Raw genomic sequence first — 22661 nt, 5'->3', positions numbered from 1 at the left:
ATACAAAGAAATGAAATACCATATGATAGACAACTTTATTAACTAAACCATTTAAATTCTAATAGAACAAAATGAATTATAACATAATACGGTAAACCTTATAACACACGATAATAATATTAGCAAAATTGTTGTTGAGTAACCCCACGGGCGTGAAAAGGGAAACCATTTAGGATTCAAGCAAGCTAAGGTAAACTTTATGTTTGTTTTGTGTGTGTGTGGGTGGGTGTGGGGGGGGGGGGGGGGGGGGGGGGGGGGATGTTTATAAATTTTTTTCTCTTACATATTTTGTGGAGCGTGAAGTTTACTTGTTATGAACAAATCCACGTCTATTTGTGCATTGATAAAAACCAACAAAAAGTAATAGGCGGATTACAAACATCTCGTACCTTCTTTCTATATTGTCTATAGCTTGGATTACAAGCTGAATTGATAATGCACTAACCTTTAAACATAGCATCTGGCATAGGCGGAACTATATGGAGACTAGGGGTAGCCGGGGTTACAGGTCCGCTAGATCCATGTAGTGTAATTTTTTTTTAAAAACGATGTATTATTTATTGGTGCTACGGGTCAAACAAATATGAGATACCCGTCAATGTAACTAATTCTAAACTTTTGAAAGATTATCCTAATAATAAAACTCATAAAGACATATTTATGCAATTAAATGATAAATCAAAACTACCAAAGTGCCAAAATTTCTTGAAAATCATTAAAAATAGCTAAAATTCTTAAAAAATCGTTACAAATCCTAACAATTTAGTCGGTATCGTTATTTTACGTCGATATAAGGCTAGCCATAAAAAAAGTTGGTCCCTCTGAATCCTGGGTCCGCCACTGTCATCTGGTAAAGTAGCTAATAAGTAACATGTTTTGCTAATCAGTTGATTCTTTTCGATTGCAAATGTATGATTGATCTTATCAGTTTAAGACTTTAGGTAATGTTTTTAACTTTCTATCTATAACTTTCCCCAAATCGTGCATTTGTTATATTTTGTATATTAACGTCTAACGATAAGTGGTTACATGAAAAGTGTGGATTTGTATTGATGGTTCAAACCGGCTATGAGCTTGATTGGGGTAGTAACTTACGAATACAGGCGGAATAATATGTGTGAGGCAGCTTACATATGAAGAAAGGCGGACCGCTTGAATGGAAGGCTGTATGGTGAGCGAGGAGTAAAACCCGCCCACGTAAAAAAATGGTTGTTCTTCCACTGTCGTGAACGAGGAGTTTTCGCAGTAATGAGACAAAGTGTAAACATACTGTGTCGCCAGAAAACTTTGTGGTTCGTTCTCATTATGTAATTGGTAAGTTTGTATTTAATGTTAGAACTTAGAAATTGTTAATAGTGTTCAGAAAAATGTTTTCTTTATATTAGATATTTTTATATAGTGGAATTGTATATGTAAGTTATTTACTTATCGATGTAGATTGATTATATGAAAAACGTACCCATTGATATGTATCATAGAAAACGACTAAAGCTTTTATATAGTTATAATCTTGTTACTTAAAAGGATGGTGAGTTTGTGGTTAGAGTACGAAAGCAAACATTAGAAGGTAGACGAGAAACGGCCTATTCATCTATTCGATTATAGTTGGTGTGTTCTAAGAGAAGCAATGTGGTTTAATTGGTTTAAAACTAACGTCTAATGGTAAAAGGTAGGCGAGAAAGCGTGCTTGCTACAAATCACGACTATCTGCATACTAAATTACTAGTATAGCTTAGAATTGTAGATTGACCACAGATATTTGAAGGTTTTTATGGACTGTATGCCTTAATGCAAAGGGAACAAACTTAGTTGAAAATACTATGGCAGGGAGTATCGTTACATAATTCACCAGTGTAATCTTGTTTTAAGAATGGATATAGCTAGCGTTTGTGAATGGATGAAGTGCCACGTCCTTTATATGCGAGTTCAATATGGACCGACCAACTTGTTTTCAACTAGAAAGTACAAAAGGAGGCAATCAATTGAATGATGCACCACCCAAAGTAGGTAGCTTTGTTTAATCCACTTGTTTGCTTTTACACTTTGTGATGGTTAAGTTTAAACCACTATATTTTTGCTCCATTAAGCAAGTTAATTGACTCTAAATTTGAGCTCAACGCACTAACTAACATACGAGTACAATGTAAACACATATATAGTAGTGATTACATTATCTTAAGGTTTATAATCGAATAAACCGATCACATTACATAAATTTTTAGGTACGATGTGGAAGTAAGTCATATCACAAACATGTTAATATTCATTTGATCTTGCTAAAATATATCATAATTTATATATCCAAACATAATCTACCATAACAACGTAAAACTAAATTAAAAATGATTTCATTAGAGATGGAAAGCCTGTGAGGGCTTCAAGATAGAGGAATACGCAGCAGAGAAAAATATGTGCCAAAATATGAAAAAATATTATTCGTGTTGCTCCAGTTGTGTCTTATGTTTTCATCAGATATTGATTTGAATTTCTATATGATGTTTTGTATAACATAATAAGTGGCTTTAATTTTAACCTTTTAGAGTTGCTTGAACTTGTATAAATATACGAGATGGGTATTCGCGCAATGCGGCGGATTTAGTGGCGGCAACGGGTGGTGTTAACGAAGTGGTTATTAAAATTAAAGTAATTAACGTAAATGGTAGTTTAGTAATTTTATGGTTAAGGAATCTATCTTTTGGAATATTATAGAGATATTAGGTATATATATATATATATATTAAAATTAAATAATAAAGGGGATATATAGTTTGGATATAAATGTGTGTAAAATATTTTAGGGATATATATTGGGTAGATTTAGTGTGTGAGTTAGGAATGTGTTAAAAATTAAGGGTATTTTGGGTATTTTAAAGATAGAGAGTTGAAAAAGTGGAGGGTAGTTTGTTTATTAATATAGTATAGATATAAATAAAATAAGAAGAAAACTAATTAATTTGAAATACAAGATATTAATTTTTGATAGTAATATTTAATGTTAGCATAGAAATTACACCAACCTTTTTTTTGTGTAAATTGAAGGTGGACCTTTACACAAAATATCGAATCTAGTATCTTGATACGTACACCAATAAGCAGATAAGAATAAGATAGCCATGCTCATACACCAAGTCACCAATAAACACTCTTTAATTAAGGTCATGTTATAATAAAAAATATATGATCATGACCCATCACACGTTCATAAGGTTCCGTTGAGTCTATGAATGCTAAAGATAAAGTTCCAGTTTAGAGTCACATCTCAACTACCATCATACAAATGTGGTCCAAGCTAAGGTAAGCTGCCCTTATTCGGTCTAGAAGAAACTTGAACACAAAGTTTTGTTTTCTATACTCACACTATCAATTCAAGGTTCACAAAAGGTCATATTTAGTAATTAGGAAACCACCACTCTTACACTTTTTATTATTGTTATCTCATAAACAAATAGTACGAGTAGCATTTTAGGTTATCTCTCCATATTCATATTAAGAGCATTAGTCTTGATTAAATATTAGTAGAATATGAGGCTACATGGATTAGAATATGAATCACCACTGATGAAACCTGACATAGTTGACATTGGTATTTGATTCTGATTATACTCCGTATAAGTTTATTACTAAAAACGAGTAATAAACAAATTATGGTAATATTCCTTGCTTGGAGAATGGATATGTAGCAATTCAAATGGGAGGCTAAATATGAACAATAAAATATCAAACGGCGTTTGGTTGCAGAAAACACTTCTTGTTTTCCATTTTTGTCATTCAATAAAACAACGCGTTCTAATCATAGTTTAAATAAAAAAAACAATATTTTCCACTTTTCAATAGAAAACTTGAAAACATCTTTTTCTTATTTTTTATTTTCATTGTCCCTCTCCTTCCCTTCACATCTCTAACATATTTTATAGTTTACTAATTAGAACGCGTTTTCAAAGTATTTATATGTTTTCTACAAAATAAAAACCCCTTTCATTTTAAAGAAATAGAAATGAAAAAATTTGAAAACATTTTCTACAACCAAACGAACTCTAAACTTTTATGTATGAGTCATGAGTGTGTGACACCGGTAAAAGCTTACAATTATCTCTACTCCTTAATAAAGCAAATTTCTCTCTCCCTATTAAATATTTTTGTCTTTGAAATACTTTATTTGCGCTTTAACTTTTTTGTTTTTTTTCTTTATGTAACTACCCAAATTCCCTAATAAAGCAGTCCACCTTCTCCACTACTACCGCCACATTGCGCGGGTACCATGCTCGTCTTAAGAAAGCATACAACCATTATTATTTTGTTATTTGTAATAAATTGACATTAAAATGAATATTATCAACTAATGATCATTTAAGAAGTATTATGAAAAAATTGTGTATGATTTTAGCTGCAAATAACTCTAACGATAGCAACATACAGATATGTACAAACAACTTTTCATTATTAAAGTAAAGCATTGACACATGAATCATAACCCTCGTTGCCTTTGATACCGACACAAGTCCGCTATTTGATGCTCTCATCTCACCCACATTTTCCGATACCTCTCTTCGTCTCAAAAGAATTAATTCTAACATATATATTAGACTCTACATATATTCAAATATTAAAAGGTAATTGTTTGGGAGTTCCTTAATATATACCGATTCAACACTTCCCCAACATCCACCGTTCAATATAGATATAGTGTTCAATCCAAAGATTAAACTCGTCCCAATATATTTTTGAAGAGGCTTCATTGTACGTAGTAAGCTCTAAATGTCTAAGTGGCAATGTTTATGTTTATCGTTTACATTTTTTTAAGAGACTTAAATGTAAAGAGAATTATATGACAATTAATGCATTTAGACTGTCGAACTGACAAGTTCTTGTGTATCTTTTAGGTTCCATTGTTTAAATGCATGTTTTGATAATCAGATACTCATACATTATATATTTACATAGACAACTCATGAGTTTGATCGTACACCATAGAACATGACAGTAATCTATGAATTTGAGCTTAATTGATGATTAATGGAGATTTAGATCTAGATAGTCTAGTTTGATGGAGGATGAAAGAGAATATTGAAATATTATATTTTACTATCTGAAAGCCCCTAAATACAAATGTGTTGGTAAAAGGGTATATATACATTTAACTTATTAACACTAATAGCTCTTTCAACATGAAAGTTTACAATTAAACACCTTAATTTATAATTCTAACACAGGAAGTGTCATATTTAACATTCTTTATTCTAGAGGTACTGTAACATTGCACGAGTATCATACTAGTATAACGAAAAACTCAAACATCTTATCGAACAGTTTAACTTACATGAAAGGAGATAAAGTATGCTTATATTCGTTATAGAACTAAAAAGACGAACATCTTGGCGAACAATTTATAAATGGCGATTTTCTTAAACTTTAAGTTCTTTTAAAGTCTATGTAGCACCGAAACGGATACGGCAAAAGGGCACGGGAACGGGGAACGGTAAAACTAAACAATTCAGGATACGGGAACGACAATAAAATAATATACAAATATAGATTATATCGATTTTTATAGAGAGAGACTTGAGAGAGTATGTATAATTGTATATGTATAACTGTATAATATATGTTTGATCAGTAATTACTCATTGAATGTTTAGTGTTTAATAATTGGTTTTGGAACAGAAAAATTTTAGTGTTGATCAAAATGTATATAATATAGCATGTTTGGGTTTAGGGAATAGAAAAGGTCCATTAAAACCTTGATATAAATTAGAAACAGTGTAGAAACGTCAAATAAATGTTTCGGTAACTATAGAAAATTCAAGGAAAGGTTTCATACATGTTTCGTACGAAGAAACGTTTTCATGGAGTTTCTGAAACGGGTACGTCTACCTGTTTCGAGTTTCGGTGCATCATAGTTTAAAGTTATTGTATGGAGATCTTTTCAAGTTAAAAATAACTTAGAGGGTCAAGTTAAAATAAATTGTGACTTTTAAGTTAAAAAAAATTAAAAATATCATTTACAATAAGTTAAAATGTATTGTGATACACTGGTACCTAGGGGTGAGCAAAAACCGAACCGAAAAACCATGAAAACCGAAAAAACCAAAAACCATTGGTTTTGGTTTTGTAAAAACCGAAAGTTATGGTTCGATTTTGGTTTCTAATGAAAACCGAACCGTAAAAATCGAACCAAACCAAAAATATATATTGCTTACTTTATTTTATATTTATATCATTTTATTTTTAATTTTTAGTAAATATATTAATATATTTGCATTTTTAGGTGTATACAATAATATCATTTATATGTTTTAGGTGAAAATACACAACAAGATTGATTTGTTTTAATAATTGTATAATTAAACAACGCGTAAAATATATAAATAGTTATAATATATATATTTTTTGAAGTTTTTACAACTTACTTTTATGGATTTGTTGTCATTGTTGTAATGTTATTGTTACTAATATTGTTTTTGAAAATTTGTTGAAATTAATTATGGTCTTATTATAGGGTATACATTTATTAACTTTTCAAGCTCAATTTGACTCAAACCACAAGTGGTTAAAAACCGACTAAGCCGAACCGAAATAGACTCAAACTAAAAAACCGAAACCGAAAAAACTGAAACTCATTGGTTTTAGTTTTCAAAAACTAAATTATTACGGTTCGGTTTTAATTAAAAACCGACCCAAATCGAACCGTACTCAATCTGTAGTAGTACCTAAGGTGGAACATATACGCGTAAAAACTAAAAAGTTAATTTCCTTTGAGGACCGACGTCGACCCGACCCGATATGACCTCACAACCCATTCCTACTTGTCAGATTTGGCAGATCTCTCTCCTCTGTCTGAATATGTAAATAAATATAAAATATACTCTCTCTCTCTCTCTCTCCATATATACAAACACACTCTCTTTATATATATATATATATATGAGCAGTGTGTGAGTGAGTGTTGAACTATACGTACAGCTTGCAACACTACTCACATTTACTCCCTTTCTCTCTCTCACTAAAAACTATATAGCTCCAGTTGTATCTTCTTCTTCTTCTTCTTCATTATTCATTATTAATATATATTAATTTTTCTTATCTGCTATTATTTCTCTCTTTCACTAATAATAATTTATTAATGCTCTCGTCGGTTCTCTGTAAGTAACGCCCCTACATTTTCATTCCTCGTCTATATATCTGTATATATATACGTGTATATATTTCAATGAATGAATGTGCATGTATATATATATGTGTATGTGTGTGTTCATCTTTGATTCATTGATACTTATGGTTATTGTTGTTGTGGTGATAAATGATTTTCACTTTTATATAGGTTGCTTCATTTTGTTACGAGTATTATTGTTATTATTTATTGATGATTTATGATTTATTGTCTTTAGTGTAGTGCAGTTTTCATTTTCATTATATAATATAATAATATTAATATCATGAATTTAATTTTGGAGTGACAAATAATTAATCACTTTTATTATGTGTCTCGAAATCACTTTAAAGTATCCCACCCACTGGGTTTAATCCCAATGAAGGATTGGCAGGATTTATTAGAAAAATTCCTTTAGCGAAGTATGTGGATTAATTTTGTCGACTGTGAGGGCCGATTTGATACATTTCAAGTGGGGTTCCCCTAAAATTAACCTTTTAAGAAAAGGCATTTATATGATATTTAATTTAATCTTTATTTAGTGTTTTGCACTAACTCTCAACATTTTTCTTACAAGCTTCTCTCTTTGACCATTAATGACTTCACTTTTTCCATGGTAGCTCTATTTCATTAACTTCTTATTCCGAAATTAAGTATTTAGATTTAGAGTAAAACATTCGATAGATGAAATGGATTCCGCTCATTTTCTTTCTTAATCTTAACCTTTGATCATGTCATGTGTCAGCACCAGATTGTTAGGCATGTTTGTAGGCTTAACAAACTAGTCACATTTATCATTTTCTTAGATAAAACTACCATTTGACCAAAAAAAGACTTTACTTGCCAATGCATTACCATGGGTGAGGCAATGAATAAGCAACAAAAGGCATGATCTTTGAATTCTTAAAAGGAGGGTCACGTTTGAGAGCTCTTTTTTCGCAGAACCGAAAGTTTAGTAATTAGACCTTAATATATGCTAACATCTACCTATAGTATGAGCTCTGTATTGGTTTAACGTATTGCTACAATGTATGTGCGTTGAAGAGCCTTTCAATTGAGAGTAGCCACAAAATAAGGAACTTAGACTGGCTAACTAACTGACAAATTAACTCGAAGAAAAAGACTCTAACTTATAAAATGTGATAGTTATTTGACGTAACATATAAGAAACATCACGGATCTCTTGTGTACTTGGCTTTGAGTTTGTGTCTTTTCCTTTTCTCGACCTTGCTGGTTTAGATTATTAACAAAGGATCATAATGAGTTTTCTGTCTATATCGTGACAGGTAGTAGTATGTGAGTTAAGCTACCTATATATTATCTAGCACAAATTATTTTTCGTATGATGGAACACAAGTCATGGCTTTGGAAGAAAAAGTCAATTGAGAAGACTATGATTGCAACAGACAAAGCAAATAGAGGGAATGAAGATGAGGTGTGTAAAGCTTTCTCTTGTTACCTGTCTATGTTTTTTTACTTCTCCTCTTGTAATAGAGAAAACACAATTTTAACCTCTATCTTCAAGCCTCTGACTTTATCTGTATAATACTATTAACTTCTTACTCGTAGCATCTTTAGTTTTAATCTACGTGATTATCAGATGTTAAAAAGAACTCATATTGAGTTCAAGTATTAAGTTATATTAAAAGGACCTCAAATGCTAAAATGGACTTCTTGACACAAACTTTTGAGGATAGCTCACTAGGATATGTACACAATAGACTCTTTTAGTAAGTTGGATGAAGTGATTATGTTGCTGACCAAGATTTCAACAATACTCTCATTTATAGCTGCAGGGCATTTTAGCGTATGAAGCTGAACTAGAGAGGAACTTGAATATTTCAAATGAAAAGCTTTCTTCGGCACTAGCTGAGATTAATGCTAAAGATGAAATTGCAAAGAAGCAGACAAACATTGCACGAGAAGCCATTCAAGGTCATTTATGCTTCAATTAAATTTTATAGCTGTATAAATACTTTTTATCCAACTGCGTTTCGCTCTATATAGTATGGATAGTCTCACACTGTCCGAACATTCAGTACATATTGACATTTGACTTCTAGTTATTATTATGATGCAAAACCTTTTACTTCTTTAACAGGATGGGAGAAGGCAGAAGCAGAAGTATTAGCACTAAAGCAAGAATTGGAGAAATCTACACAGCAGACAGTAGCCAGTGAGGAGAGATTATATGGTGTTGATGCAGCCTTAAAGGAGTGTATGCAGCAGTTGCGTTTTGTTCGTGAAGAACAAGAAAAAAGAGTTCATGATGCGGTGACAAAGACATCAAGAGAATACGAAAAAACAAGAACAAATATTGAGGAAAAGTTAGCAGAGTCTAATAAAAGGGTTTCCAAACTAACTTCTGAGAATTCTCAGTTGACCAAGGCTCTTTTAGCAAAAGAAAAAACGATTGATGAACTACGTGCAATCAGGTGTCAACTGGATTCTGATCTAAGCTCTGTTATAAGTAGATTGGAGGCAACGCAAAGAGATAATTCTTCTTTAAGTTACGAGGTTCGGGTTCTGGAAAAGGAGCTTGAAATCAGGAATGAAGAGAGAGATTTCAATCGACGAACAGCTGAGGTGTCACACAAACAACACCTTGAGAGTGTGAAAAAGATCGCAAAGCTGGAAACAGAAGCACAAAGACTACGCATGCTTGTCAGAAAGCGACTCCCAGGCCCTGCAGCCCTGGCAAAAATGAAGAATGAAGTTGAAATGCTTGGAAGAGATCCAACTGAAGTTTCTAGAAGAAGGTCAAACCCGTTTCCGGTTGCTACAAAGGATTCTTCTTTTGATACTTCAGGGAGACAAATTGACTTTTTGACTGAGCAGCTGTGTGCACTGGAAGATGAGAACAGAGTTCTTAAGGAATATATCAACCAAAAAACAAACGAACAGTCAAAAACTCAGACACCTAGGAGTCTTGTTACATGTCATGATTTTCCTATTCACGCTTCATCATCTGACATGGGAAGTGATGAAAAGGCTAGCATGGCTGAATCCTGGGCCCCATCTTGCAAGACGGTCAGCGCTTCAGACATAGGTCTGATGGACGACTTTGTTGAAATGGAAAAGTTGGCTATAGTTTCTGTGGAGAAACCGTTTACAAGTTCTAACCTTGTTACCGAAAGTCACTCAGATTGGCTGGAAAACATTTTGAAAGTGATCTCTGAACATTCTAGAATAACACAAAGACTTTCTACAGATATACTGGAAGATATCAAAGTTACTATGACACAAAAAGGTGACCTTGGTCTTGAAATAATTGCAGAAAAGATGGATGCAAATAGTCATGAAGTGAGCACCAAAGTATTGCATTCTGAAATGAATGGATCAATAGAGAAGCTCATTGAACTAATTGAAGGTATTAGATTATCTGGAAAGGATGATAGTTCATCATCTCCATATAAAACTTCCGAACCACCTACAGGCTACACGGTTCGTGTCCTTCAATGGAAAACTTCTGAGCTTGGTGCTGTTTTGGAGGCGTTTCTGCAAAGCTGTACTAGTTTGCTTAATGGGAAGGCAGACCTGGAGAGCTTTGCTAAAGAGTTAACTTTGACTCTTGAATGGATTGTGAACCACTGCTTTTCTCTTCAAGATGTCTCGAGCATGAGGCGTGAAATGGAGAAGCAGTTTGACTGGGATGAGACTCTGAGCGAGATTGAAGCAGACAAGTCGCGTTTGTCAGTTTCGACAACAGCTTCCCCTTGGAATATCAGAGATAATAGTTTACTGAACTTGGGGGAAGAAACTAAGAAACTGAACGATGATCTGAATAGTATGGAATCTACAAAAATGGATTTGGAACACAAACTGCAATTGGAAATTTCCAAGAGCGAGTCTTTAACTAGTCAGCTTAAGAAATCAGAGAAAATGATTGAAGATCTGCAAACAGAGGTGGAGTCTCTAAAGCAACAGAAGTATATGATTGAAGATCGTATGGAAGTGGAGGTGAAGGCTAAAAAAGATCTTGATGAACAGCTCATTGAGGCTATTGGTGAGTATACTGAACCGCATATAATATCTGCCTCTATGGAGGAGCAGCGAAGCAATAACAGTAGTTCTAGTATAGAAATGGAGTCCAGATATCTCGATGAACCTATCCTGACCGAAAGGTACTAGCTTTCGTTTTTATCCATTTGTGGGGAAAAAAAAAGTTTTAGTTTTTTTTTTTTTTTTTAAACCATTTTGAACTATTATTTCAGCATAATAGAACGTGATATACAAGAATGCAAGTTGGACGATAATGAAAAGAGGCTTCAAAGTGTAAGATTCCGTTCATTCTGTGATATGCACATCGATTATATAATATAATGATGACTTATTTTCCCCGTGATATGATTACCACCTACAAGATCCAGTTTCCATGTTCATTGCATTTATGTTACTCAAAAATATGCATACATGCAGGAGCGCGAAATAATAGCAGCTTCAGAAAAGCTAGCCGAGTGCCAAGAAACCATTTTAAACCTAGGGAAGCAGTTGAAAGCATTGGCTTCGCCAAGAAACGCATTAGTCCCCGATAGAGTTCTTTCTAACCCAACTTATGAAGCTCCACCGTCACCCTTACCTGACAAAACAAACCAACGGATCTCTCTACTTGACAAAATGATGGCAGAAGACGCAGCACGAGATCTCCAAACCACTAAAACCAAAGAGGTCACACGTACCATAACATCACCGGTGGTCAGGGATGGTAATTTTAACAATGTGAAGTCCCCGCAGAGGTTTCTAAGTGTAAATGGAATCAAACGTCAAGAAGATGAAGAAGCTCTTGTAAATTTCTTGTCTATTGTACCAAGTAAGAAGAAAAAAGGTGGAGTGCTTAGAAAATTACTGTGGAGGAGAAAAAAGAAGTAGCAAATGAAATGGCATGTTTATCCTTGAGCATATACGGGTGATTTAGTTGTGTGGGAATAATGTGATTTGGCTTTGATTGGAGTCCCTAGAGAGACAGATATATGGAATTTTGTGCTAATGATGTGTATATATATATTACTGTAACCTAAAGAAATGGAGTTGCTTTTACCTAATAATATGTACACTTTAACAAGTGGGAAGTTCATTTAGATGCATCATTGATTCATTGTATTGAGTATTTGACATCTTGGGAAAAACCACCTTTGCAAATTACTTTTCTTTGAGAATGCTTTGTTAAGTTCTCCTGTAATCCTGTTCATGAACACCAGCTACACTGTCTACGTTTAACATTTACTCGTAGTTTTTTAACTTGATATACATAAAACCTTAATAAATATTGGAGGTTGTAATAGACAAAAATACCGCAAATAAAGCCATTGTGACACCCATCAAAGGGGTTGTTCCCCACCCGGGAGAGGATAAACAAGTAATTTAGAACCAAAAGGTTATGAGTTTGGTAGTCATGATGGAAATGCTTCATAAAAGCACATAGAGATATTAGATTCAAATCTCATGTCCCTTTAAAAAGAAAGTTACACGATTTACTTCTTTCATGGCCGCAAGGATGGCTACCCTTTTCTCAACAAATTTATGCTTCTTCGACGGCCAGTCGGGCAAGACCCGTAATATATAAGATGAAGTAAAACTTAGGTATAAGACAACTAAGTTTACTTGGATCTGTTGAATCCTAATTATCTTCTAGTACCATCATGGAGAGAATTGATAATTATGATTCTAATCAACCTTGGACAGTACATCCATCCACAATAATTGATGATACTAATCGTCTATAGAACTTTGTGTTTTTGTCAATTACAATGTTAACATGACTTGTATCCTAATCAAGTAAATATAGCAAGTGATAATAACAAATGCTTTGTATTGAACTTTGACAATCTCAAATTGGGTGCATTTGCTTGACCCATTATAAGCCTCTAATGCAAAAAACCAGAAATCTATAATTTGTCTGGGTAGTGTTGATCCTCACCACATTCTTTGAATGGTATATCAGTCTCTATATTTGACAAATTTGGCAATTTCTGGAAGCCCGGCTTCCTCGTAACATTGGGCAATCCGTTCCAAGTGTTCATCCCACTTCCCTTCAATCGATGCCAAATCAAGCAGAAAAGCAGCCTCATCTAATGAAATCTGCATGTTTAATTACAGACAACTTAGAGCAGTATACAATGGAATCTGAATGAAAAGACTAAAGTTACTTCTTTACCAATTGTTGGTATTACATATATGGATATATTATTTTAAATTCCAAAGTACCCATATCTACTAAGTAGTCAATACTGAAAGGTATTTTTACAACGGTCGAAAAAAGTTTTTTAACCCACGTGTAGATGCAGTAAATTACATTCGCTTATGACTAACAGTCAATATTATTACCTGAGCAGCATCCTTCCCTTTCAGCAAATCTTCTTGTTTTCCTTCTTCCGACACCTTTTCCTTTATAAACTCAATTTGCTCATCATCCCATTCAGCCATATCAGCAACTTCCTAACTCAAATCAACAAAATCACAATGACAAGAGAAAGAAACTTGCATATACGTTGTGTATTCCTTATTTTACATCCCGTACAACTATAATTCTTTGTGCGATCATCAATTTCAACCACACCTGATATGGACAGCCTAAAGTCCACCATGGTGACTTTAGTGCCCCTCTTGCGGCGTCTTTAGCTTCTGAATTACGCCCAACCCTACAAGTTGAACAGATGGCTTAAGATATAAAAGACAAGTAAATTAACATCCCATATAAATTTAACCAATAATTTCTCATACTTGAGCAAAATCTTAGCATTGAAAACATAAGGCCTTCCAAATCCAGGAAAATGCTCCTTCTTGGTATAGAATTCTCCAGTCACCATTGCCGAGACCTTTTACCATCATGTGTAGATGATCAACAGTTATGTAAATCAGATTGTTAATACAGAACAAGGTTAATGTTGTCTTACATGATCTCCTTTCTTGAAATGGTCCATCACTTTACGTTCCAGGATGTCTGGGAAAAGACCGACCTGCAAACATGTATTCCATCATTTATAAATGGGCCAAAATGGGTTGCACTTTATCTCATACGAGTCACAAAGATATCTAAAGCAGGAACATATTAGATTTTTTAAAAGCCTATGCTTAACACATACAGCCTCCAAAATATTTTCTATGCAAATAAATAGATGATTATTCTTTTTGTATTTAGAAAATGAACATTGATTATTTATTAACAACTTCTAGAAATGAACAAAGTAGTATTCTGGGCAAACGCAGCCTTTGCTAACCTGAAAGTAATTTGACCCTTTTTTCTGTAAACCATATGTAAATTAAGAATGAGTGAGACATCATTTCATTACCTTCTGGAGAAGGTACACATCTAAATTTGAATTGCGGGACTTAGATAAATCTCCCTTTGTGTATAGTTTTTCACCAGCTTCGCCTGAAGCTTGAAATAATTCGTTGATGCCTTCAGCAGAACCCTTAGCATCCTCTTCAACTAGGATTCTGTGAATATACTGGTCTACCTGAAATTATTGAAATTTAGCCTGTGAGTACATTGCCAGCTATGAAATTCAACTAAGAATACGTCAAAACTCAAAACTCACATTCTTGGCCAAAAGCCACACTCCATAACTACGGACCTCAACCACCGGCATCTCCATACTGCAAAGAAGAAACTAGATAAGCTAAAAAGAACAGCTCCCATAATAGAACCATTGAGGTGGCACAAAGGGTGGATTAAGTAATGGGTCAAAACAGCTAAATATTTGGTATTTGGGCCAAAACAAGTTGACCCAGAACATTTAACCAAATTTTTTATTTTCTTTCACAAATAGTGTGACAAACTTAATTAAAAAGAATGATATTACTTCAATAACTTTTTTGAGTAAAAGTATTTAGGAGTTTAAGCTTTAGACATACACTTTGACCCATATGACCCTTTTAATTCTAAGCCTTTTTTTTTTAGTTTTACCTGTTTGATCCGTTAGAGATCAAACATAACGGGAATCAACCCATTCACTGGTAAATGTGTCAAAATTGTCATCTTTAATGTATATGGTTCCACCCCACAAAGATGGGCAAGAGTCAAAACTTGCTTACCCAGCTGGAGCAGTTGGCCATCTCAAGAGTGCTGTTACCGAACCTAGAAACCAATACAGCAAACATAAGATTATTGAATGTATAAGACGAAGTTTTGTTTATCGCTTTCATATCCTTAAAATTAACACAAACCTGAGCTGTTCTTCGATAGAGGAACTGCCAGGGGAATCATCCCTTGCTTTGTTGCAGGGGAGATTACAGATTCACCTGTCACAAATTGATTGTATTTAGATATCATAAAAACCTTTTAATAAGAAACTCAATAAAAGGAGAGCCGTACATAAAGGGAGATTTTACTTTTACCTCTCACCTGAAGCATCTTTAGAAGGTGATGCAGGTGCTCAGGAGGTTGAGCTACTGCCACATCTTTTATAAACGAAACATGATCTACATATAAAAAAAAAAAAAGGCAAAAATCTCTTCAAACAAGTCTTACTAGTTTTAAATTTTTTTTATTCCATTATGAAAAGGTTCCGCCTTTTAGTAAACGGCTAAAAGGGTGAACTTTTCTCTGTTAAGCTTTCTCAGGAGGGCGAGTCTTTTTAACTCAAATGTACGTGGTCCTACGGTGGTATCCCTGTGACCGTTTTTAATGATTTCTGTGTCCATCCTGCAGATGTTTACCTAGGGAGGTATCGAACCTAAAGACCTCAAATGACACCTGACCACTAGACCACCTTGGTTATGGTACAAGTTAAATCCTACTAAATCATGGTTGAGCTTAACCCGAATAACATAATCACTATAAAATCACCAATAAAACGACCATCACTACTACTTACTGTATAAACATAATATTGACTGTTACTATATTAAACAAAGTTTCCAAAATACTTACAGAAAAAATATATGTATGTATAGATAGATTGGCATACCAGAAGAAGAAGAAGATGAGTAGCAACGAAATGTGACATTGCGGCGGCGGTGGCGGCTGAGGAATAGCGAAGGAAGAGCGGCAGCGCGTGGAACTCCGAACACCAAACCACCGCCGGATTTCATTTTTGTTACTTGTTTTTAACCAACCAAGTGTTTGTTTTTCTGTCGTTGTGGCTATGGATAGAAAAGTGGCCCGTCTGATGCTACATAGAGTGGGCTTTAATGCAAATATGGCCCAACTTCAAGGCGAGACCATAGTTCTAGAATCAATTTCATATCTTGTAAAAAAAGAAAATTTCTCATGTAAAACTTATTTATCTCGTCACATCCCGTGAAATATCTATAATCTACTGGCACGCACGGTACCCATGCAATGTGCGTGTTAGTGTTAATCATGTTCTAGCATTGGCGAATTTAGGATTTCAAAACAGGTGGTTCCTGATTCTTCGTTTATATAAATTGAAAAAGTGACTGTGTTGATTGTTCGGGTTGAGTCGGGTCGGGTCTATACTAATGCTAAGTTAAACTTTTAAATAAGTTGATTATAAATGAATCTTACGTTACAAAAAAAGCTAACTCAGATTCTCCAACTCTCCATTACTCCATCAATCCATCTTTTTCACTGAAATTCTATAGGTGATTTTTCTACACTTTATCTATTTTTCTTAATTCTTTTTATTATTAATTATAGGGTAATTATGGGATTTTTTTAACAGTCAGTTTGATTACACAACAATCAAAATGAGAACAAGAACATAATGATAAAAGCAACAAAGATAGATAAGAATCTAATATTCGACTTGATAATTAAGGACCAAACCACCAAATCAAATATAAAAAACACTCCAAAATCATCCCTATATTTCATAAAAAAACGAACCACCACAAATATTGATGAATGTAACGAAGATTTAAGATTTCATTATTATAACCTCTAAAGGCAAAGTCACGACTCACAAAAATTACAAATAAAGGACCACTTTGTGAGATTAACGAAAGCATTATCATAAACACGGAGTTTCTTGCCAGTCATAAAAGGAACCACCATAATGGTTTAGTCCATCTACACAAAGTTCAGGCAAATAGTTATTGATCACAACGAATGCATGTTGCAGGCAGGGGCGGAGTCAGGAAATTGAGTTGGCGGGGACCGAGCGTTTTTTAATGCAAAATTTTCTATTAAGGTTGAGCGTGAGACTAGTACCTTACCGTAGCGATCCCGGTGTCACTGGAGCGATCCCGAAATTCTCCCAAAAATTGGTACTCGTACCATTCCCATTTCTCATTCGGTACCATTTCCTGGTAACGAGATTTGGACAAGATCGGGATGAGTTAGGGACTTCGAAAAATATGCTTATCCATGTATTCTGATGCCCTTAATTTTATTTTTGAAGTATATGCTTATGAACTTATACTATACTCCTAAATTGGTAACTCTTAAATATCTATGGTATACTATAAATTTATTATCAATAAATAAAGTCAATTGAATAATTAAAATATATTATATAAGAAAATCTTGATCTCATGAACCAATTAAAGCTGCATCAGAAGATTATATTGATAAACTATATCAAATTTAATAAAGGGTAAATTGTTAAAAGATGATAATATAATACGAGTATTATTGAATTATCTTTTTTTAACAACAATATTGAAATATTTACTTGAGATTGTGAAGATACATAAAATTTGAGTTTTTGTTTGAGCATGTGATGATGTGATTGATGTCACGTGCTTTCATTTACCCTTATCATATACTCGTATCATTTTGTTAATAAACTATATATAAATCATAGAGAGTTGGCAGGGACCCTTATACATCTTAGACTGGATATTTAGTTTTGGGCTACTAAGAAATCATACTTGTTTGGCTTATTAGGGGTGACCAGACACCCCCTAGTCATCCCATTCCTTCCACCCCTGGTTAGAGGCTTTGATATTTGATATTGTAATATGGACATGAGTAACGATAAAGTTTCTTGTTTCCACCTACATCGATCCCCAAAATACGAAATTTTAACAGTAAAAGCACATAAAATATGCCTTAAAGAACTCACTACCAAAAGGAATCGTTGGGGGTTGAAAGAAAAAAAAACTAACGAACAGTATTAAAAAGTTAAACAACAGTTAGAATTATAGTCCCAAAAAAGAGGTCATTTTAGGCCTCTCCCTAAGGGCTCGCCGATAGCCTCTTCGACCAGCCGTCAACGACGAAGACATTGGGAGCGGTTCGTCGACATGGGGTATCGTCCGGTGGCATCGTTCCATCGATGGGGCTTGACGAAGAGAGAGAGGGGAGAGGTGGGTCAGGCTTCAACTATTTTATTGTTTTTTGTTTTGTTTATTTATAGGTATATATATGGTGTATCGATATATATGTATATGTATATACATAGTTTTGTGGGATTATTTAAATGAAGAAGACAATGACAAATAAAAAATTTATATTTAATATAATTTTCATTTTAACCCCTAAACTTGCAGTGGTTGATCAAAAGGATTATTCTTTAAATTTATATACTTTTTGTTTAAAATTCATATGATGTTTTGAATTTATATAATGTATTTATTTTTTTAAAAATAGTTTTACTTAATTTTGGATATATAAAATAAAATAAATAAAAGTTGTGAAAGAAGTGTGGGAGAGGGGTTATAGGGACTAAGTGTGAAAGAGATGGATGAAATGAGAGAAAAACTGATATGACAGTATAGAAGAGGTGTAGAAGAGGAGTAGATGAGCTCCCTTTTGGGAGAGACCTTATAAGATTGAGCTACTATATAGTAGTAGGTTAAATTACATCAAATTGAAACTATTAACAAAACAGATCAAACAAACCATACGATGTAATCGGAAATTAAGATCCCAATTATTCTTCATTAAAACATCTAAACATTTTGATTTGGGACCATTGGTTCTAAATAAGCAACCTGAACCCGAATAGTCCTGGGCTTCTTAGGCTCGGGCGTGGGTAGCTTGTCAACAATAACAGTAAGAACTCCGTCTTGGGAAACCGTGGATATCTTATCCGTATTCACATTCTCTGGCAACGAAAACTTCCTCGTAAACTTACCAATCCTTCTCTCCGTCCGTACATACTTCACACCACCACCTTCTTTCTCTTCATTCTCTGTTTTTCTTTCTCCACTTATCACCAAAACATTATCATCTTCAATTATGAAAACGTATGAATTCGGGTACTCCTTCACATCAGCCCGGGTCGCAGCCATTGCTCTTGCATCTCAGATGTAAGCGCGAGTCAGCTCCTCGACATTGCTGCTTTTGTTCGATGATGGTGTCTTGGTGTCGTAGTCAATGATTTTTTGAAGGTTGTGTAGGATCAAAGGAGTGTCGAATCCCATCAAACTAATATTCGTTTTTTGATTTTGATTTTTCTTTTACAGAAGTAAAGAATATATATAGCCAGAGTGGTAGTTTCTGGAAACGAAAGGGTAAGAGGGGAATGAGGAGGTTCTAGTAGTTTCTAAGAAAATATGGGAACTTTTTTCCTTGTTTCATCATATTTTCATCTGGAAGCCAATAAAACTACCATTTTTGATTATGTACAAATTTTATAACAAACATTGTCTGGTACGTTTGGCAACAATCTTTTAGAAACGTATATTTGTATGGTACAGTCCAATAGCGTGTATAATGTATATTTGCATGGCACGTTTGGCAACAATCTTTTAGAAACGTCAAGCTTTAAAGAAAAAATTCATACCCATTGAAAAGATTCATTTGGTTAGGAGAGTTTCAAATTTTTACGAGCTTTTAGACAACAAAAATTGAATTAAAACAGGTGCATCTAAGATACTTTAATTTGGGGGAACTCCAATGGGTATATCCATTAATTAAACTGTTACTAATAATTTCACTTTCTATTACAGGTGGTGGAGATGCAGGAAGTTCAGTTGTTCAATGTTGTACAGCCGAATTTGCATTCATGGAAACACATGTGGTATCTGATGACAAAAAACGATGAAGGGGTGTATGAGCATGCAACGATAGTGGCGGAAATGATGTTAGGAAAACCCAATGAGGAGTTACTTCAGGTGAAAATGATAGTGAGGATTTCGATTTCTTAACATAAAAAATGCTGGCAGCCATGTTCATGATTGAAACAAAGAACAAGACTCACATCCTAGACGTTTCCACTCACCAAAATTAGTCGGTGCTAAAGAGACTCCTATGAGGGAGGCAACTTTTCATGGTGCTGTGACAATTTCATATTTGGATCGCTTTAACGATATATTGCTAGATAACGTGTCTAATATCAAACACATGATGTATAAATATCACCCCTTTCAGTTTCTAGGTCATCCTGTATCAAACACCGACGAATGTGCAAGCTAAGGAACAACAACCTAACCAAAATTGAGCATTTCAGGAAGCTTAACCTTTCTAGCTTATGCAAATTCCATACAAATCACCCGAGTATTGCATAACACTTATACAACGATACCAACCGCGCCCAATCCTAACATAATACGGTACGAGGAGACCTTATAATACATACTTAATCACACCTTAATATTCAGAAACACCCATAGTTGAGCAACAAAATAAAGCCAAATATGTGATCTAAACTCTCCTCAATTACTTGACTCTCAAAACTAATATTAATAACATGCAAAAACACTTGACAGAAACAGACAATAATCTATACTAAAACAAGACATAAAATTTAATTGTTGAAACTGAATCCAACTTTAATACGAGTAACATGAAAAACACATAATAATACTCATAAAAAAGATTAAATCTTTTAAAAACACAATCTCATCATTAATTAGTACCTCCTGCCAGCACCAAACCCACCACGACCACCACCATAACCACCAGGAATCCCACCACCACCACCAACATTGACATCTTCTTTCAAAACAATCCCAGGCAGCTCACTCATACCAAGACTAGCCAACAACTCAATAGTCTCTTTATCAACTTCAATTCTGTCAACTTTAATGGCAGATTCATCAGGTACAAAATCCATTCTCCTTTCCCTTTCTTCTTCTTGCAGCTTCAATGAAATCCCTCTGACTGGACCCTTTTGGATTCTCTTCATTAAATGTGTTGAAAACCCAGCTATTTTGTTTCTTAGCCTTTTTGATGGGATGATGGCGACTTCTTCCAAGATTTTCTTGTTTGTGTGGAAATCAAGTGTCATTTTTGAGTAGTAACGTTCTATTACTACTCTTGATGATTTCTTCACTGTCTTTGTACGGACGCGACCCATGTTTGGTTTCTGATGATGATTATGCGGCGGCGAAGGATACTGGGAGAGTCTTTTTTGGTGATGGAGAAGAAGAATATGATGTGGTTTGTTGAAGTGGGAATTAGGGTTGCTGACTGACTATGGTCTATGGATATGATGGGCTGGGCTGGGCTATGGATAATACAAATATACATAAATGTATCATGTGTGTAATTGTTTTGTGTATTGGGCCAGATTTATAGTCTGTTTTGGAAGCCCAGTAAAAAGCTCTTATTGTAAATTTTGCTTTGCTTTACTACTTTTCACGGATGGGAGATGATCATGATTTTTTATTAAGTAAACTAACACGTTACCCGTTTAAAGTGGATGTGGTCATTGCGGCGACAACATGATGGTGGAGGCGAGTGTTGGTGATAGATAATTAATGTAAACGTAATTGATGTTAAGGGTTAATGGACATATTTTAAAATATAAAGGATTGATACTGTAATTTAATTATTAATGTTAAGGGGTAGTGTAGGTGAAAATATTTTAAGAGGTGTTGAATGAAAATATTACATATTTTTCAAAACTTCTAAAAATAAAGTGCTATTATTTTTATAATATAATATAGAACTATGGAAGTAAACTAAACTATATAAGTAAATAATGCATAAATGCGTGATAGATTAATAAAAATTTATGGTACCAATATCATTGCCTTTCACGGATACATACATAGAGTATGGCTATAGGGTTGGCCGGTGTTGATGTGTGGTCCGGTTTCGAGTTTGAAAACTCGGCTGATTTGCATTTCGATGTTAATATTAGGGTCAGTCAAAGTATGTGAGTTTTTTCTTTCGTTAATGTAATAATGTGTTAATGACATGGTTGTGATTATTAAAAAAAGTTTTATTATATAAATAATTTGTTACGTTTTGGTAACTTTAAAATCCATAGCAAACCATGACGAATCAATTGAAAACTTGTAATGAAGTTGCTCTCAAAATATCGAAAATAATAATCTCATATTTTATTCAAGAGACTCGAATAACTCTAGTGAAATAGAGGTACTGTCCTTTTGTTTCTCTTTTTTTTGTTTTTAAAAAAAAACTCATGTGAAATAGAAACAACTAGGACCATTATTAAAGACATTGGTGACGAGATTGTTTAGTAGTGGGTGAATCTTTTGATGCTTCTCATAGCAAATATCATTATGGTTATGGTATTGCGATAAGAGATAGATTTTTAAAAAAAATTCCCTGGTGGAGGTGCCTAATGCTACTCATTCGCCCCCGGAAGGCCTAGTCTTAATGAGCGTCACATCAACAAAATGACATTCAAAAACTAATCCCTTTAAACCAACCTAATAGTAAGGACGTCTTAGACTAACCTTGTATTTATTT

General features: G+C 34.0%; 3 protein-coding genes and 1 pseudogene across 5 annotated transcripts; 1 reads left to right on the top strand and 3 right to left on the bottom strand.

Annotated features, from left to right (window-relative positions):
- The first annotated feature begins 7066 nt into the window (after nucleotides 1-7066).
- On the top strand, nucleotides 7067-12286 carry LOC122586364 (filament-like plant protein 7). 2 transcript variants are annotated; one of them, XM_043758355.1, is made up of 6 exons: nucleotides 7067-7139; nucleotides 8434-8582; nucleotides 8944-9082; nucleotides 9249-11271; nucleotides 11362-11422; nucleotides 11567-12286. In XM_043758355.1, exons 2-6 carry the CDS (start codon nucleotides 8490-8492, stop codon nucleotides 12014-12016), a joined length of 2766 nt encoding a protein of 921 aa, XP_043614290.1. In that variant the 5' UTR covers nucleotides 7067-7139; nucleotides 8434-8489; the 3' UTR covers nucleotides 12017-12286. The 2 variants fall into 2 exon arrangements, with proteins under 2 accessions (XP_043614290.1, XP_043614289.1); XM_043758354.1 differs by having other exon boundaries at nucleotides 8938-9082.
- A 501-nt stretch (nucleotides 12287-12787) lies between these two features.
- Nucleotides 12788-16240, bottom strand: LOC122587384 (protein IN CHLOROPLAST ATPASE BIOGENESIS, chloroplastic-like). Of its 2 annotated transcripts, XM_043759533.1 has the most exons (11): nucleotides 16057-16240; nucleotides 15485-15568; nucleotides 15314-15388; nucleotides 15182-15224; nucleotides 14686-14743; nucleotides 14437-14604; nucleotides 14041-14103; nucleotides 13868-13962; nucleotides 13704-13785; nucleotides 13472-13582; nucleotides 12788-13225 (listed from the first exon to the last, which is right to left on the bottom strand). In XM_043759533.1, the coding sequence occupies exons 1-11, from the start codon at nucleotides 16178-16180 to the stop codon at nucleotides 13085-13087; spliced, it is 1044 nt and encodes a 347-aa protein (XP_043615468.1). In that variant the 5' UTR covers nucleotides 16181-16240; the 3' UTR covers nucleotides 12788-13084. The 2 variants fall into 2 exon arrangements, with proteins under 2 accessions (XP_043615468.1, XP_043615469.1); XM_043759534.1 differs by lacking the exon at nucleotides 15485-15568 and having other exon boundaries at nucleotides 16057-16239.
- Nucleotides 16241-18902: 2662 nt separating this feature from the next.
- Nucleotides 18903-20168, bottom strand: LOC122588148 (annotated as a pseudogene).
- Nucleotides 20169-20724: 556 nt separating this feature from the next.
- Nucleotides 20725-21403, bottom strand: LOC122588806 (40S ribosomal protein S17-like). The gene has a single exon (XM_043761013.1). It carries the CDS (start codon nucleotides 21295-21297, stop codon nucleotides 20851-20853), a length of 447 nt encoding a protein of 148 aa, XP_043616948.1. The 5' UTR covers nucleotides 21298-21403; the 3' UTR covers nucleotides 20725-20850.
- Between the last annotated feature and the right edge of the window lie 1258 nt (nucleotides 21404-22661).

This window comes from Erigeron canadensis, chromosome 2 (genome assembly GCF_010389155.1).
Source record: "Erigeron canadensis isolate Cc75 chromosome 2, C_canadensis_v1, whole genome shotgun sequence".
Lineage (NCBI taxonomy): Eukaryota > Viridiplantae > Streptophyta > Magnoliopsida > Asterales > Asteraceae > Erigeron > Erigeron canadensis.
The sequence above is the reverse complement of the archived record's forward strand: the minus strand, read 5'-3'. Positions and strand labels throughout refer to the sequence as shown.